Source organism: Protopterus annectens, chromosome 15.part0 (genome assembly GCF_019279795.1).
Source record: "Protopterus annectens isolate FY-2018-M chromosome 15.part0, PAN1.0, whole genome shotgun sequence".
Lineage (NCBI taxonomy): Eukaryota > Metazoa > Chordata > Ceratodontiformes > Protopteridae > Protopterus > Protopterus annectens.
In genome coordinates this window covers 265,575,142-265,594,866 of record NC_056749.1, presented here as the reverse complement: position 1 = coordinate 265,594,866, position 19,725 = coordinate 265,575,142, and the positions used below count along the sequence as shown (strand labels likewise).

The window sequence follows — 19,725 nt, the reverse complement described above, 5'->3', positions numbered from 1 at the left end:
GAACACTTTTTTTTGGTAATTGTCTTTTTATTGTACTTTTGAGCTTTTCTCCCCTGGTCTCATAGTCCAATCAGGCAAATAAATAAATAAATGAAATATGCACTTTATGAGCGCCGTGGGGTTGGCAAAACCTGGATTCAGCAAGGGAGCCGAGAATCGAAAAAGTTTGGAAACCACTGGTGTAGCAGATATATTTGACCATAAGGTAAACATAAAAAGTAAGAAATATTAGTCTTTTTGCTTACAGATTGCAAAAGGTTTTTTATTTTTATTTTAACTGTTTACTATTGAAAAGCTTTGTTTAAGAATAAAAGCTGTTTACATTCTATGTACGTTGTTTGTAGTAACTCTACAGGCTTACTTGTGTTGACTAACACTTTATAGCAACTTTACTAAAAACTGTGTTTTCCTGGTTTTGGGCTGACCTGAAGACATCTCAGTGCCGTGTGTATGTTTATCATTACAGGAATGGACTCGAACTGGTGGGTACTGAAAAATGATTTCCGGCTGCCAACAGAAGAGGAAATTCGAGCTATGGTCTCCCCAGAGCAGTGCTGTGCCTATTACAGTATGCTGGCAGCAGAGCAGCGACTAAAGGTACATTATAAATATGAAAATGAGCCATAGTTTGCAGAGATGCAGGGAAGGTGGAATTTATATGTCATGACCTAACACACTAGGTAATTGATGAACTTGGATAAAAATCCTAATGACTTGTACCTTCTTTTGAGAGCAACAGTTTATCAAGCACAGTGGTCAGAAGTACAGCTTTTATGCTGATTAGTGGCCATTACTTCTTGTGGGTTACAGTTGCATATTCACAGTAAGTAGTACATATTCTGATATCCCGAAAACAGACATATTTTGTTGTACTGTCTTAATGGCGTTATCTGGAAACAGTCTGATATAAAAACATGAACATAAAACTTTCTAAAGGTTTTAATTGAAAACCAGAGATAAGTTCTTGGGCTTTTCTGTTGTGCATATCTGTTGGTATTTCCTTTTCTGATAATCCCCAGTTTTGCCTAGTAATGAATTTTCTGCTGTCTGCTGAAAGGTGTGGACTCTGTGATTGACAAAAATCGTGATGTCATATGCAGAGATGGTACACTCAGCCCTGGTGCTGCTCATTTCTTTCCTGACAATAGAGTTGTTCAGATCCATTTATCACAGTGCTAATATAGTTTATTTGGGGAGCTGTTCTTCTTGTGCACATTTTTATGTAGGGAAGGAATATTAGAGAACTTAGATTTAGAATTGGAAAGCATTGTTACGTTATACAGAAAAAAGATGTTAATAATGCTCTCTGTAATGGAATGTGTGGACTTTAGAAAATTTCAATTTTTTGTTACAGAACAGGTTGACACTTTTTGGTTTACCAATGGATGTAATAATTTTTTAGAGACTAGAGAACTGAAATGGCAAGTTAAATTAAGGACCAATAGGTCTCCTGGTTTCAACAAAACTATTAATAGTAAGTGTTTATTAAGATATCAAACTGTTTGAATGATAGTTAATGTTTTTAATCTGTTATTCAATATATTGATTTATTTTAATGTTTTAGTGTGAAATTTAGCTTTAAACCAATTTATTGTCAATACGGGAAGATGTAAGACTAACTGAGTGATCTGATTGGGTGTTGATTTTGGCGGGTTCATTTGTGTTTTTAAAAGTTAATTCAATTCTAAGGGGATGTTTTCTGATGAAGTTCCTAGTTGAGTAAATGTTAGGATGAAAGTGCTAATTTCAGTCTCTGCGGTGGCCTCTTAATTGGTTTGCATTATTTCCATTGGACTGCCCGAGCTGTTTACATTTTGTTTCTTTCCTTGGTTGGATACAGTGATGTTTTTGTTCTTAGATTTGTTCAGATCCAGTCTTGATGGTCATCCAGCATACTTCACACATTTAGTGAGTAAAACAATGTAAAATTTCAGTGTGTCTTGCTGTCAGCCCACAAGCCTGGATTTATAACAATGCCGTCTGTATTGCCTGGGGGAGGACCATGATTTGAAACATTGGTGTAAATGTAGATGCCAGTAATTCAGCCTTGTTACCTGCAAGACGTGAGGTGGAAAAAAAAAAAAAAAGGTTCCATCAGCTCTTTCTATTATGCCCAAGACAGGGACTAGTAGGAAGGTTCCTGCAAACAATCCTGGACTGTTGGGAGACTGATGGGAAAAGGTGAGGGAGATAGAGGGTAAACAGCAGTCAAAAATCACCATCTGCAGTTTGCTATAGTGGTGGCCTTTTGTTCTTGACAAATCACAGGTTACTTGTTTACCCTCAGTGAGTTGAGCTTTCAGCTATCATCAGGCAGAACAAAACCCTATAGTTTCCCAAGGAACATGAATATTGTAGAGTGCTATTAGTTGACTCCATCATAGTGGCTGCCTCCCTGAAGAATGAAACCTCAGGAGAGAGGCTAGTACTCCATCTTCACAATAAAGAATCTCTGGCATTGGGCTCTTTGGTAAGTATTTATATCCATCAGATACTTTCTTTAAAAGGGTTTTTAACTTCCTAATACACAACTTGCTTTCAGTTGACTTGGTTGAGAAAAGTCTTGATATGCTGAGTAACCTTTCCATGAGTTTGCCACATAATGCAGTTGCTGTTGTGCCATGCACAACATAGTCCTGCATTGACATTCTCATGCCTAGCTCAGACATTCTAATTTTTTTGGATAACTTTAAGGCATCTTTCACCAGAGCCCATTGTGATGGCTTATCCTTTTTTTTAACACCTTTATTTAAGTATGACTTAAACAGGCAAACATACATTATCAGAAAAAACGAACTATATTCTCATTTGTTTCCATTTGCATACATTCAGATATCTTTTCCTTGTAACTTTCATCAGTCCAACATTACATAACTTGCTGAATTCCTGCTTACTCTTAAACCTATGGTCTTCTCCTGAACATTATTCTGCATGTATTGTTCCCACAATTTCCATTTATTTCTGTGTAATTTGCTCCTTCCCTTTTCCATAAATTCCTCTTCCAGTTCATTTAGTTCTTTTATAATGTTTGATACTTCAAGTACAGTTGGTTTGGACTTTATTTCCATTTTCTCATAATTGCTTTGTTGATAGCCAACAGAAATAAATTTAATAAGGTCTTACCATGTGCAGGCAATTCAGTTTGTGTCCCAGTTCAAAAAAATTGGTTTCCTTAGTTACAGCTAATTATTTGCTCACCCATTATTTTTTTTACAGAGTACTCTGTAGGGAATTTTTAAAATCTGCCAACTCATTTTACTCCCAATCATGTTTCCTGTTAACTTTTGATTCCCTCTCACACCTCCAGTGTTTGCTGTTCACCTGAGGCAGAATTCTCTGTAGTCTGGCTGGGGTATAAAAATACCAATGCAAACATTTCCAAGCAAAGATCCTAAACCTTCTGGCCTTTGTTGCATACTTTGGAGACATACATACATCCTTCCATTGTTCTCTTGTAAATGGCTTTTTCAGTTTCCCTTTCCAGTATTTTTAACCTCTTCTGATTGATTATTATAGTTAGCATCCAGAATTTTATATGCATTACTAATTATCCCTTTTTTGACAGTAGCTTCTGTTTATTTATGTATTTATTTATTTATTTATATTTGTTTACTGGAATAGTGCACTGATGAATATTGACTAATTTCAGGCAAACCCCATTGTAGATGCAACTGAAAACTTTACCAGAGCAGGTCTTTCACTTAAGATTCCCCTATCCCATTATCCAAGCTATACTCTGATGTAAATTCCTGGTAGGGAAGGCAGCCTCTAGCATGCAGTCCACACCTTCTTGGCCTCATCCCACTACCTTTCCCACTCTAGTTATTTGCTCCCATTATCTTAGTTTCTTTGCCATTTTTTCAGTAAAGTTCAGCCCCTCTTGCCTGTTTTCTGTACCCCTGCTTGCAGTTATCTCTGTTGGCAAAATCTCCTTCCGGCTTAGTTTTTACTATACTTTCTGCTTGTGTTATGTATAACAGTCTTAACTGTGTAGCTCTAAAATATCCCTTCAAATCAGGTAATCCTAAACCACCTTGTTTTTTTGGAAGTTTTAGATTATCCCACTTAACTCCTCCCTTCCTTTCCAATATAAATTCCTTCAAATCTTTATTAATTATAGTCCACAGGTTCTCCTCGGGTTAATAAAAATATGTATGACCCATGTGTAAAATTAAAGGGGCAAAAAATATTTTCATAGCTTGTATCTTACTATCCTTATTCATAAACAAGAACTTCCAGTTTCTCAGTTTTGATATTCTCTTTTATTCAGTCTCTTCCCAAATATACTTTGCTACATATCTCTCAACCTCTTAATGCGAGAAATTTGGAAAAGCCTAAAATAATAGGGGGACAAAGGCCCGAAAATTGGGACATATTTTAAATCTGTAAACTTATAAAGTTGCTAGAATAACGGGATTTGTGTTGGCACAGTTATTCTGAAGGATATGAAGACTGAAACTCAAATGTAAGTCATTATTTAGTGACTTCAGTCCTCCGTGATTTGTCAGAAAATTACAAATTTAATGAGAAACAAACTGAAAATATGAGGCAAAAATCTGGACAATTAACAGGCATTCTTAGCTGCCATAATGAAAGCCTTACTTAGGCCATTCATTGACAACTGTCCTTTCCACCTGGAATAGAAATAGACATTTGAAAAGACGATCAGCTCTTCTGATTTGCACCTACCAGATTGGGACAGAAAGTCTCCAAGGTCACCCTGTCCAGTTGGCTTTCAGAATGCAGTGTTTTTTTTTCCTATGAGAATACAACAAGATAAAACTAAATGTAAAGCATATTCATTTCAGCTGTAGCTGTTGCAGGCAGTCTGAACAGCAGCTCAAAATCCTTTTGGAGTTGGTGGGGATTCATGTCTGGTTGATCATTTATTTTTTGACCATGGTAGAGCAGTGAACAATTTTCTGGCTCAGCAGAAGGTTTAGAACTAGATTAAAAAAATATATAAGATGATATAAGAAGCTGAGTAAACAGTAATCTTCATTAAGAAAACAAGTAACACATTCAAAGATATAAAACCAGTTCTAGGACTAATTATTTCAGTCTTGGTAATAGCTTGTTAAATGTCTTACATTAGAAGTATTTAGATTAATAAAGACATTCCAAGGGTAGAATCCCTATTGGATATCAAATATCATGCTAGAACACTAGCCTCAAGGAGCCAGGGCAGTTTTGAGAGTTTACATCGCCCACAGAAGCACTTACCAAACCTTATTGTGGTATTAGGATAGATAGTGCAGTTAGGAACCCAAAGAACAAAAACCTCAATCCTCACTCTTATCTCAGGGAGGAACTAATGGGTTGTATGACCTTGTCCTTCTGGGGGAAATGAGCTGTGTGAAGCAGGTGGAGAAGAAGGGTGCCTCGTGGTCATTGAGGCAAGGTGGCAAAAGCACCTCATTTAAAAAAAAATGTTAAAGCTATAGCCATTACTTTTTTCAGTTGCTATCTGTGTGGCTGCAAATTTGGGCTTCACTACTTATGTCTCCAAGACACTGTATGCTGAATGTGATTTCAAGGTCTAGGTCTATCTTTGTGGCTACCCTTCTTTGTGGTATTTTTTTTTCCTTTTAAACACCTTTATTAAAGTTATCACCTGTGACATAAGCAAATGTAAATTTATATAAAAGTAATCAAACCATATTAACAAGTTCAGATTTACAAATATTATACACCATATTGTTCAATTCCTGCCCTCTGTTAAACCTCATTCCTCTTACAAAACATTTTTCTGCATGCATTTTCCCTACAATTTCCATTTTTTCAATGTAATTTACTCCTACCACTTTTTAAATATCTCACTGCTTCCTTTTACAGCTGATACAGTATCCACTACTTCAAGTATAGTTGCTTTGGATTTTGATTTCCATGTTTTAGTAATTGCTTTTTTGGCAGCCACCAGAATGTAAACTTAACAAGGCCTTATTATGTCAAGGCAATTCAGACCCTGTATCCCAGCTTCTGTTTTAGATTCAGTTAAAAACTCAGCTAGTGCAGATCTTTCATTTAGGATTCCCAATCCCTTTCTCTTTTGTCTATACTGTAATAAAATCATTGATAGAGAAGGCAATCTCTCTAGCCTGCAATCTAAATGTCTTCTTGTCTTCTACCCATTCTGTTACCTTTTTCTCTCTAATTATTTGTTCCCAATGCACTGGTTCTTTTTCCAGCTTTCTGCACTAAATTCTAGCCTCCTCTTGCCTATTCTTACTCCTAATTGCAGTTATCACTATCAGCAGAATCTGCTTTTTGCATTCCTGTGTTAACTTAGTTTTACTGTACTTTCTGATACTTTATGAATATAATATTCTGTATGACTATGGTTATTCTCCTTAAGGATCTGCATCCAAAATCCCATTCTTTCTTTATTTCCTGAATTATGCCCTCTGTTTCATCGTCGGCTTTTCCCATTTGAATTGTAGCCTTCTGCTTGTATTATGTAAAGAGCAATAGCTATGTAGCTGTCAAATATCCCTTCAAATTAGGTAGTACTAACGCTCACTGTTGTGTTGGGAGGATCAACTTATCCCTCTCTACTCTTGTCCTCTTCCTCTCCCAAATAAAATCTTTCAAGTCTTTATTAATTATTGTCCAGAATTCCTCCTCTGGTTGATAAAAATATGCCTGACCTGTGTATAAAACTAAAGGGACTAAAAACATTTTTATTGTTTGTATCTTGCCACTTATAAACATAGGCAAGAGCTTCCATTTTCTCAGTTAGCTGCCATAACAAAATCTTTTTTAATTTATACTACTAAATACTTTGTTGTATTAAGTCCACATAAATGTAAGTATTGCTGAACCAATTTATGTGTAGGTACTTACTCTATAGCTATAGTCTTTGTTTTATTTTCATTAATTTTGTATCTTGAAAAAAAAAAACAGGAACTGTATCAGAATGGTGTTCATCTTGTTTCAGTGTTGCAGTCATTACACTTGGGTTATCCTGCTGGCAGATTACCCGCAGTCGGCCAGAGTTCCAAAGTCAGTTGCTGTCGCCTCTTCCCTGACGTCAGTGCGCCAGGGGTATAAAAGATGCAACCGATGCCATTTTCTCCAGTCTTTCTTGCCGCGCGGTGCCCGAAGCAAAAGCAGTTCGCAAGTGCCGGTCGGCCGACTCCTGAGATTTTCGAAATCGAGTTTCAGAACCGAAGTCTACAATAAAGCTAAGTACCCTGTTGGGGAAACTTTTTCTTGCTTCAGACCGATGTCAGTAAAAGTTAACAATTGTATTTCTTGTGGGAAGCAAATACCTCATAAGGACTTTCAGTCTTACTGTGTTCCTTGCCTAGGCCCTGACCATGACGTCACTAGTTGTCGGTTTTGTGCTAGATTCAACAAACGCACTATTAAGCATCAGTTTGAGTTTGCTTCACATTATTTTGGCCGGAGGTTTAACTATATAATGCCATCGGAACAACCGACGACCGGAATTCATAAAAAACACAAAGACAAGGAAAAGGACAGGCATCCGAGGTCCAAAACCGACGACGAAGCCTCTTCTAGGCCAGTCACTGGTTCGCCGGTTCTTAGTGAGGGCTTTCGCAGCCCCTGACACCCGCTACCTCAGAGCCACAGGCCGTATCCGACTCCCACGTGGAGACACCTAGGCCTCTGGAAACTCGAGGTATTGGGCCTGCAGAAACGATTCCCTCAGATGAGTCTGGAGCTGCTGTGCAGGCATCGGCTTCTTAGGGTGTTTTCAGACCTTCACCGCTTACTATTAAGTCCTCTGCAGCAGCCAAGGCAAAGTCAAAATCACCATTAAAGACAAGAAAACAAGTACAGCATTCTCCAGGACAGTCATCCATGCCAAAGAAACAGATGATTAAAATGGCCGAAGATTTAATTACTTTGATCAGGGGTTCCCATCCCCCTCCTGATAAAAGGCCTAGGCAAGACACTGACTATGATTCCTCTGACCAGGTTTCTATTTCCTCTGATTCCTCTTCTGATCAGGGATACTTTCTCCCTCCCTGTGAGGACTCTGATGCAGAAGAATCTATACCTTCAGCCTCTCCACTTGAGGATTATTTTTTTTGGGAAACCCTGCACACCATGAGGGAGCATTTCCACTGGGAGAGCCAGGATTATTCTGTATCCAAGAAAAGGCTCAGAGATTTTCTTTTACTGCCTCAGCACAGGCCCCTGGCTATCCCCCCTGTGCTTGATATTGTTGATGATGTTTTCTCTGAATCCAGTCTGTCTCCTGATTCTTTACCCCCTGCACCAGTCAAGCCAGACAGGTACTACAGGGTCCCTGACTTTCATAAATTTCTTTACAAAAATCCTGCTGCTGACCCAGAAACTATTTCTCAGGGCCCCAAAGGGGTTAAGGCTTCCACTGCAAAAAATCCTGTTCCCTCTGACAGAGATTCTAGAGCTCTGGATAGATGGGGGAAAAAGTTTACACTTCTGCTACTTTGGCTGTAAGGGCTTTAAACTGCCAGTTTCACATGCCTAAATATAAACAGTACCTCATGTCTTTATTAAAACAGAAAATGCTTACAAACTCAGAAAGTCCTGACAATAAGGAAATGCAGGATTTACTGCATGCAGCTGGACAGTTGGGAAAGCATACTCTGCAATGTGGTTTTGATTCATTGGAGGCTTCTTGTAGAGCCGCAGTTACAGGCTCTGTCATTCAAAGTCATGCTTGGTTAAAAGAACAAAGTTTACCTGAACATGTTAAAGTAAAATTATTGGATGCTCCACTACAGCATGATACTTTGTTTGGTGTTAAGGCAGAAGAAGTGTTAAAGAAAATGGAGGATAACGCAAAATCAATGCATACAGTAAAGGATTTCTTACAGGTTCAACCACCTAGGTTTAGCAGAAACTGGCCTTCAAAAATTGGTCCTTTCCAGTGTCAGACAGGCCACAAAGAGGCAGATACAGATGCCCAAGAGGCAGATCTCAGCCCCAAGGCTCCTACAGACCTAAACAATGGGATGCTTCAGCCCCCAAAGGAGGAGAAGACAAATCACGACCTTATAGGAAACAGTCCCAATGACTTCCCTCCACAGATGCCAAGCACTTACCTTTTGGCAGCACCCATAGGGGGAAAGTTAGCACTTTTCTCACAAAATTGGCACATAATCACCCAGAACAAATGGGTACTGAATATTGTTTCTCAGGGTTACAGGTTCCACTTTCACACCCTTCCAAAATCAAAGGGTATGCCGGACCTGTCACAAAACCAATGGGCAGAGGCACAAAAACAAGTTGCTGCCCTCATGGATATGGGAGCTATTCAAACAGGACCACATCAAGAACAGGGACAAGGATTTTACTCAAGACTTTTCCTGGTACCCAGGAAGGACAAAGCCTGGAGACCAATACTGGACTTGTCAATCCTAAATACTTTTCTGCATGTTCCAAAATTGAAAATGTTAACACTTCAGCAACTTCTACCCATGCTAGGCAAGAAGGCTTGGCTAGTTACTTTGGATATCAAGGAGGCATACCTGCATGTACCAATCAGACAATCTTGCAGAAGATTCCTCAGATTCCTAGCTGGCTCAATGCATTACCAATTCTCTGCACTGCCCTTTGGCTTATCTACTGCGCCCAGGGTCTTCACAAAATGCCTGGCACCAGTAATTGCATTTTTGCAGACAAAAAGGAATTCAAATATATCCCTACTAGGACGACTGCCTTATTCAAGCAGAGAGCAAGGACATTCTACTAAAACATCTGGCATTTGTAAAAAGATTACTAATTTGCCTAGGGTACACAGTAAATGAAAAGAAATCAAAACTAGTGCCCTCTCAAGAGATAATATTCCTGGATGCAAGCTTAAATACAACTGCCCAGATGGCTTATCTCATGCCAGACAAGCAAAGGCAACTGACTCATTACTTTCAAATGATGGCAACAAAGACCCAGCTCCCTGCAAGAAAAATTCTGCAGGCCCTGGGCTTCATGGCATCCTGCATTCTACTAATTCCATATGCAAGACTGCATATGAGGAAATTACAATGGTATCTAAAAAGTGTTTGGACTCAACATTGTCACAGCCTGGAAACAATAATAACTCTAATTCCTTGCCTTCAACAGGAGTTTCAATGGTGGTCCCAGGCCTGTCACCACAACAAGGGACAGCCTTTCACCTTACCTACAGCCAGGCAGACAATAACAACGGATGCATCGGATTATGCCTGGGGGGCACACATGGCAGGAAAATGTATTCAGGGCACATGGCCCAAGGAACAAATGCATCTTCACATCAATCAAAAAGAGATGCTAGCTGTACAGAATGCTCTGACAGCTTTCAAGTATCTACTACATCCAGGACAACTATTACTTAAGACGGACAATACCACAGTTATGTGGTACATAAACAAGCAAGGGGGCACGCATTCCTACCCCCTCTGCAGGCAAGCCATGACTTTGTGGAATACATCCTTGACCTATCACGTATATCTGCAGGCACAATTCCTGCAAGGAACAAAAAACACACTGGCAGACGAACTAAGCAGAAATCTCATGGATCCTCACGAATGGAAACTAAATCCACAGGTCTTCAGCATGATAACAAGGAAATGGGGACACCCAGACATAGATCTTTTTGCCTCCCCTCACAACTGACAACTGCAAAGATTCTGCACAAGAACTTATCACCCACAAGCATGGAAAGTGGATGCTCTATCATTCAGCTGGAAAACCCTGACAGTTTATGCCTTTCCTCCACTGCCTCTTCTTCCCAAGGTGCTCCTAAAAGTCAGACAAGAGAAGCCAAAAATGATCCTGATTTCCCCAGACTGGCCACGCCAGCACTGGTACTCAATCCTAAAAACCTTGTCTCAAGGCCCAGCCTGGCCTTTACCTCAAATTCCTCATCTTCTGACTCCACAAAACAATCAGATTCTGCACAGTCATCTCAGAACCTTAAATCTGGCTGCATGGCAGATAATATAGCCACTCAGACCACACCTTTCTCTAAAGCTGTTATGGATGTCATTTTAGAAGCCAGGAGGCCCAGCACTAGGAAATCTTATGCAGAAAAATGGAAGAGATTCTGTGCTTGGAACCAGGCACAAGGACTCGAACCACTTGTTCCGAATATTCCTCAGATTTTACAATACCTAACTGAGATGCTGGACAAAGGCCTATCCTTTTCATCTATTAAGATCCATGCCTCTGCCATTGCAGCTCATAACAATACGGAACCGCCTATTTTTTTCACATCCACTACTAAAACAGTACCTCAGAGGGGCAAAAAATATAAGACCCCCAAGAAGAGCACCAATACCTACTTGGGACCTCAATTTTCTTTTAGAAAAAGTCACTCTGCCTCCTTTTGAGCCAGCCAGCACTGCTGATATAAAATTCTTATCATGGAAAACTGCTCTGCTCCTAGCAATAACTTCAGCAAGAAGAGTCTCCGAGTTATAGGCATTAATGGCAGTGGAACCTTTCATCATTTTTCGTCAGGACAGGGTCTCACTGAGGACAAACCCAACATTTATGCCAAAGGTGATTTCTAGTGTGGCTCTCAACCAAACCATTCATTTGCCAACTTTCTGTCCAAATCCCCAGAATAAGGGGGAGAGACTTCTGCATGCTTTGGACATACACAGGCAGCTACGTTTCTACTTGGACAAAACAAAAGCTTTCAGAAAAACTGAGCAACTTTTTGTAGCTTATGCTGCAGGATCACAAGGAAAGCCCATCTCAAAGCAGACAATTTCAAAATGGATAGGACACTGCATTCGCTTCTGCTGTGCACAACATGGCAAATCAGTGCCTAAGGGCATTAGGCCACATTCTACCAGAGCAGCAGCCACTTCACTAGCCTTTCTCAGAGGAGTACCAACCAAAGACATTTTAGAAGCTGCAACCTGGAGTTCAGTGCACACTTTCACCAAGCACTACCACTTACCTCTTTACTCTAAATCCAGAGCAGGCTTTGCCAATGCAGTTCTGCAGGGCCTGGTAGCCTCTTCTAACCCTATTTAGGACCAGCCACCCAACCTCAGCTTTGGGATTCTACCCAAGTGTAATGACTGCAACAGTGAAACACGATGAACATAGTACAGTTGTGTACCTACCATAAATGTAGATGTTCGAGTGTATTCACTGTTGCAGTCCAGGTTACCCACCCTCCCCCTTTTCTATGCTGGGGCTTTACTGTACTTCTCAATTCTATACAACCTATGTGGTGTATTTTCTTGTAGATGAAGGAAATGTTTATTTTACTACATGCATGCCTTTTAGCATACCTTTTTACAGCCTTCCTATTTGGGGGCACCTGACATCTGAGACGAGAAAAACTGAAGAAAATGGCGTCGGTTGCATCTTTTATACCCCTGGCGCACTGACGTCAGGGAAGAGGCGACAGCAACCGACGCCGGACCTAGACTTTGGAACTCTGGCTGACTGCGGGTAGCCTGCCAGCAGGATAACCCAAGTGTAATGACTGCAACAGTGAATACACTCGAACATCTATATTTATGGTAGGTACACAGCTGTACTTTCCACAACACTTGAGATATCATTTTCTGGTTCCATCAGGTACAAAATAATATCTGTAAATAAAGCAAACTTTTCTGGAGCACCATGCCAATTACATCTTTGAATTTCTGTGTCCCTGATCTTCTTTGCCAATGGTTCTAAATATAAAACAAATAAAAAGGAGAAAAGGGACACCCCTGCCTGGTTCTTCCGTTCAAACAACTTGTCAGAGAGATGTCAGAGGGGAACCCTTCCACTTTTTTTGCCTCCAATCCCTCATATATCCTTCTAATAAACTTTATTATTGTATCAGGAAATGCAAATTCTTTCATTACCCTGCTCATAAAATCCCAGCTTACTCTGCTGAATGCTTTTTTCTAAGTCAAGACCCACCAATAACAGTGATATTATCGTGCATTCTGCTTCTCTCTGGATAACCATTGATCTGATGTTGTCAGTTTCACCCAATCCTTGATAGTGGGTTTGGTTCCGAACTTCGGAATCAAGATGGCCGTTTACTTTACCTCGCGCACTTTAAACTCTCGAGTTAGGCTCTACCCATAATGCTCCTCTCAGAAATCACCTCAGATCTCGTTTGCTGCTTCGTAGACCAGATGCGTTCATTCATTCTCTCGAGCCTTGGCTTAGTTTTTGTATTTCCTAGTTTTTACATTTCCTTCTTCCATAATATTTCCCTTTATAACAATTTGTAATTCTTGTACTTCTACCCACTCCTCCCTTTCTTATAGAAGCTAATTTACTATTTGTCCTTCTTCTACTGTTGGTAGACTGTCCCGTACCATTTTGGTACTCCCTTTACTCCTTTTAAATATCTTTGAAAGTATTCTTTCATACCACTGCTGGTATTTTTCTCTCATCTTCTAATTTACAAAAAAATAAATAAATATATATATATATATATATATATATATATATATATATATATATATATGTAATTTTTTTTTTTTTTTTTTGTATTTCTTTACTCTGTTCCATAGTGTGACCACTTTCCGGCAATTATGGCGGAACAGCAAGAGAAAAACTTTCTCCTCCTAAGCCCTCTACTAAGGGCACCTCCGAATTTAAGAGGTGTGAAAAATGTGAGGGCAAAATGCCCAACTCATACGGGAATGCCCAGTGTGTGTACTGCCTTGGGAAGATACACTTACAGGAAAACTGTGCAATTTGTCATGGGTTTTCAACCCATACTTTGACTAAAGAAAAAAAGCTAATTTTAAAAGGGCTACTTAAGACTGGATTTGAAGAGGCCATTTCTGAGTCCAAAGCCAAAGCTAGTACTTCATCTTCTTCAAAGAAAAGGCCTTCTTCGGTTCTAAAGTCCTCGGAACCATCAAGGAAAATAGCTAAACCTTCTTCAGTACAGAAGAGTTCATAGGCATCAGAGAATTTGACTGCATGGACTATTACTACTACTACTAAATTGGCTTTGGAGCCTATAGCTTCTTCTTCGATACCTACTGATACATCGGTACCAAATCAATTGGGGCTGCCTTCTCTCACAAGAATCTCCTATTCCCCATCTGTGGACCCTTTTTAAGATGCTCCTTTTGTGGAAGTGAGACACCCTAAATCTACTTCCACTGCATCTGTTCGATCTACTAAGAGTCTGTCAGAGACAGACATCATGAGATTGGTAGATCAGGTACTGGTGGCGAGGGGATTGTCCTTGGTTCTGAGCCACACCAGCATTGGAATCATTCATCCTATGACACCCCCATACCCTCCTCCTCCAACTCTTGCTGAGCCTTTGGAGCCCTTGATCCCGACTCCGACCGTCTCGGTTCTGGTAGCATCTTTGTCTCTAGTTCCAGGAACCTCCTTGAGTAGCTCTGAGCTTTTAGCACCAGAGACCTCCCAGGGTCGAGACTCTCAGGTCGGGTCTGAGATGCATGGTACCTTCTCGGTTCCTTCAGAACCATCTGTCTGTCAGTGCTTCAGCCTTTGCAGCATCGACCCAGACTTCTATTCCGGAGGCAGTTTCCTTGGTGTGGGGTGTGACCCCAGTTCTGAAGGAGTCTGTTTCAGTTCCAGGCTCCCACCCTTCTATGGGGGGGGGGGGGCAGCCTTCCGGATTATGGAGAGAGCATTGCCTATTGGAGACTCACAGTCTGTGCCATCCCTGTTGGGACAGATTTCGGTATCCCTTCAACCTGAGCTACCATCAGTCTCATCCCCAGGATAGAGGGCACAAAAGTTTCAGGGAACACCTAGCTTGGTGGTCTCTTCTTCGGATACTTACCTAGATCATCCCCCTGAGGAAGTCCCTGTGAAAAGAAAGTGCAAGAGGAAGCACTTAGACTCCCCGGAAGAGTCTTTCACTGAAGATACTGATTTCAGTGAAGGGGAAGTTCCCTTATGTCACCCCCTGATGATGTTTCCTTCAGGGACATCCTAGAAATCCTGAAACAGAGGGGTGGCTGGTCCTCCTTCCAACCTTTGTCAGGGGAATCAGTATACCTGGAGGCTTTTCGTGCTCAGCCCTCTACTTCTTTGATCTCTCCAGCTGCTGACAATCACATTAAATGGATGCCATTGAGCAAATCCCTAAGAGACCTGATCGAGTATTATCAATCCCTAAAGAGGAACCACATCGAGCCAAAGGTATTCCCGTTGACGCCATGGTGGTAGCAGCAGCCACCAAAAAGGAGCTTGCCAAAGAAAGTCCTACTATCCATCCTCCTAACAAGGAGTCTAGGACTTTGGATAGATTCGGGAAGAGCCTTTATGCTTCAACGAACTTTGCTCTAAGGTCCTTGAATTATATGGTGCACTTTACAAAACTACAGAGGGATCTGATCAAGGAGCTCTCGGATACCCTCAAAGGAACAGTAGCTGAAGGGGTACGAGATAAAGTTACTTCTCAGCTTGCAACCCTAGAAGCAATTTCTAACTCATCCATCAGACTCATTGCCCATCCAGCTGAAGGGATGACTAGGGCAGCAGGTTCAGGCATAGTCATGAGAAAGCATTCCTGGATGTGCTTGTGGGACTTTGCAGAGTTATTTAAAGCGTCATTCATCAGTGCACCATTTAACGGATCGTCCCTTTTTGGTCCCAAGGTAAAGGATACCCTAGCCAGATAAGAAAAGGATGGTAAGACCCTTTCTACTGTTGGCATATGTTTCTCCACTCCTCAGAGACCGTACTACAGGAACCAGAGGAGTGGGAGACTATGGTTTAAAACATCCAGAGGGACTTTGCAGGATTCACAAGGCAAGGACTTCTCCTGGGGTAGAGGGGGAGGCAATAGAAGATGCCTCCCTAGAGGCAGAAATGGACTTCAAAATCAGTGATCCAGAGAGACCTTCTCTGGAGCTTCCTACCAGCACCCCTGAATGGGTGCTCAATTGCCAGCCTCAGGAGGCAGTTGGGAGATGTCTTTCTCTGCACCAGTCTGCCTGGCAAATGTTAACAATGAACAAATGGGTGCAGGGAATTATATCCAGAGGTTAGGAAATTCCCCTATCACAACCTCCCAAACCCTAGATAAAACTTCCAGACGTGCCACCCAGTCTCAGGGAAGCAGCAGTTCTAGAAATTCAAAGACTGCTAAACAAAAGAGTCATCCAAAAAGTCCCATTAGACCAGAAAGGATCCTGATTTTACTCAAGATTCTTTTCACTGCTCAAGGAAACAGGGGAATGGAGACCTATCTTGGATCTCAGCCAATTCAACAATGCAGTTAAACAAATCAAATTCTGGATAGTCATGGTTCACTCAGTACTTCCATTCTTGGAAAAAGACAAGTGGATGTGCTCTATAGACCTCCAAGATGATTATTACCACATAAAAATGGAAAAGAGCTCCAGGAGGTTTTTGCACTTCCAGCTGGAAGTCAGTCATTTCCAATTCACAACACTGCCCTTAGGATTCACCACAGCCCCCAGGGTGTTTACCAAATGCATGGCAGTGATAGCAGCTCATCTATGACTGCAAGGGTTTTGAGTATTTCCATATCCTGATGACTGTCTCCTCACCGCTACTACCAGGCATCAGATAGAATTGGCAAGAGATTATACCATACATCTCTCTTCATCTCTAGGAATAACTATAAATTTGGAAAAGTCCACACTTTAACCCACTCAACATCTGGACTTCATTGGAGCTCACTTAGACACTGTCTCAGGAATTGCATCTCTACCTCTGGAAAGGCTGCAGTGTATAAGATCCCAGGTCAGTTAGTTACTGTGCAGCAACAAAGTCCCAGCGAACTTCAAATCTTAGGTTCCATGGCAGCAGCAATCACCCTAGTTCTCATGGTGAGGTACCACATGCAGATATTGCAGTAGCTATTAGCGTCCCAATGGTCTCTCATACACCAACCAATGTCACAGCCAATTTTCATTACCGATCGCTGCATGACCTGATGTGATGGCTACAATCAAATCAGATTCTCTTCAGGTGTCCGTTCATTCTCCCCCAACCCATAGTGATCACGGATGTTTCCCAGACAGGGTGGGGAGGGGGGGTATTATCTGGGAAAAGACAGTCCAAGCTACATGGTCCCAACTGGAGGCCAAGTTGCACATCCGTGTACTAGTGATGAGGGCAGTGCTGTTAGCATTGTAAGCATTCCAGGATGTCCTCCCTTTAGGAACAGTAGTGATTCAGACGGACAACATGTCAGTAGTTTGGCACATAAACAAGGGGGAACCAAATCTTACCCATTGTGTCGATAAGCACTCAGAGTTTGGATCATAGGTTCATAGGTAGGTACTAGGCTATCGACCCTGGGGCCTATACAAGTTCAACCAAAAAGGTACCCTGGCTTTTGCCACCCAAGAAAATTATTTTCCTGTGCCACTGTTGAGCAGAACCACAGAGGTGATCCCCAGGGTGAATTTACTATTTCCCATCCAATCATCAAGAATTTTCTTGAAGAGTGCTAATGAGGAGCTTTGTTTGATATAGATAGGTAGTTTATTCCAGAGTATGGAAAGTCTGTGGGACAGGAATCTCTCCCTCCTGCATGTTCTGTTTATTGTGGTGACAAGGTTTAGGTCCCTAGAGCGTGTAGCTCGGAGGGATTGGGACTTCTTTAAGTGGAGCACGTCCAACAGCTCTAGGTTTGACATAGCTTTGTATGTTAAGCAGAGATCACCTCTGAGTAGGTGATATGCGATGGAGTAAAGCTGGAGTTTTTTAAGACAGTCTGCGTAGGGCATCTGTTTGAGGCCGGTAATCCTCTTTGTGAGGTAATTCTGCGGCCTTTCCAGTTGTTGTAGATGTCTTGTGAGGTACATACCAAAAGGGGCGTTGTACTCTATAATGGGTCTAATGAGTGATGAGTAGAGGGGAACAATGACCTCTTTTTTTCCTGGATGAGAAACCTTTTGTGATGATGTGTGCCACGTAGAAGGATTTCCTGACTACTGTGGCAATGTGATTATCAAAGGAGAGACTACTGTCCACTTGTGTCCCAAGGTCTCTTATCACACTTTCAGTGTTAAGTATACTACTACTTAAGTTGTAGTTCATGGGTACAGAGTTTTTACCAAAGGCGATGACTATGCACTTTTTGGCATTGAGTTTGAGGCCATGTCTTTGACACCAGGCATCTGTCTCAGTGAGGCCCTTTTGTAGGATGTCCACATTGTTAGAAGTTTCAATTATGGCTCCTAGTTTGAAGTCATTTGTGAACTTCGTTAGCCAAAGACCTTCTGTGTTAGCCTGTACTTCAGAGAAGTAGATACCAAACAGGAGAGGACCCAGGACTGAACCCTGTGGTACTCCACTTTTCACTGGTCTGAAGTTGGATTTGGAGTCTGCTACTTTCACAGTGTGGGTTCTGTCAGTGAGCCAGTTGGCAACCCATCTTGTGACATAGGGATTTATACATACTTTAGTGAGTTTATCTATAATTCCAGAGTGGGGGATGGTGTTGAAAGCCTTGCAAGATCTAGATAGGCTGTGTGAACCACCTTACCCTTGTCTACGGCTTTGGTGACTGCTTCAAAGAAGTCCTATCAGGTTTAGGAGACATGATCTGCCTTTTACAAACCCAAACTTGGTGGGGTCCAGAGTTTGGAGATTACCAATGTCTTTGTTTATAAGTTCCATGATGATACGTTCCATGGCCTTGCAGACCTGGCTCATCAGCCTATTGGGCGGTAGTTCCCGGGGTCCATGGCGGCTCTCCCCTTGTGGAGTGGGATAACCATCGCTGTGTGCCATTCGGCAGGCACAAAGCCTGAGGTGAGGCTATGATTGAACATGGTACTTAGGTGGGGTGCCAGTTCATTCTGTAGTTTGTGTAGAACGCAGCCTGGGATGTGGTCTGGTCCCATGGGTGCTGTGTTCTTGGCTTTGGAGAGTGTGGTTTTTAGCTGTGCAGCCGCGATTACAGGAACTTTGCATTCTTCCGGTATAGAGATGGGCTCTTTAGGGGGTGAGAGGGGAGTAAAGTTAGCACTGAACCTATCTGCCAGGATGTTGGCAATATCAGTTGGGTCTGTATATTTAGTGCCATTGTGCTGTAACTCAGAGCTGATCTGAGTGTTGCCATTGAGATTCTTGACATAGCTATAGAATGCTTTGTGGTTGTCTTTAGAATCAGTGGCAATTTTGTTTTCGTAACTTGCTTTGGAGGATTTTATCAGGGATCGCAGCTTCTTACTGAGGCTGACCAGGGAGCTCCTCCACTCATGGGATTTTACTCTCTTTTGCAACAGTTTCTTCCTTCTGTTGTACAGTTTGTTTATGGCAGGGGACCACCAGATTGGCTTCCTTTTTTTGGAGGACAGCGTCTTGGTTCTGTTTGGGATAGCATGATCCATGCACTCATGTAAGTGCGTATAAAGTGCAATTGTGCAGGATTCAGTAGTCGTAACTGTATTGTACATCTGCATGGGTGTCATGAAGTTCACCACTTCTGTCTTAAGAAGCATGAAGTTGGCTTTGGAGAAATTTTTTACCATGGTTTCCTTAATATGAGGGGTGGGGACAGGATGTGGATATCTAGGGTAATTAGCTTATGGTCTGATCGGACCAGTGAGGCATTGACTTCAGGTGTGGTAATGACTAGATCTAGGATATTGTTGCCCCTGGTGGGGGTGTGGATAAGTTGATCCAAGGCATTGGAGTTTATGAATTCCAGAAAGCGTTGAGCAAAGGAGGTGGTACATGAGTAGTTTTCCCAGTTAATGGTGGGGTAGTTGAAATCGCCCATTATTAGGGTGTTTGGTTGAACCCTAATATTTTCCAGTATATCAAAAAAAGAGGAGTGGGAAT

General features: G+C 41.5%; 1 protein-coding gene across 1 annotated transcript in view; it reads left to right on the top strand.

The window, feature by feature from the left end:
* The window catches only part of TAF1 (TATA-box binding protein associated factor 1), a 2,792,652-nt gene that overhangs the window by 1,261,926 nt on the left and 1,511,001 nt on the right, over positions 1-19,725 (top strand). Inside the window, exon 19 of the mRNA XM_044057257.1 lies at positions 467-597. Within this exon, the coding sequence (XP_043913192.1) occupies positions 467-597 (131 nt within the window). The remainder of the gene's footprint in view (positions 1-466; positions 598-19,725) is intronic.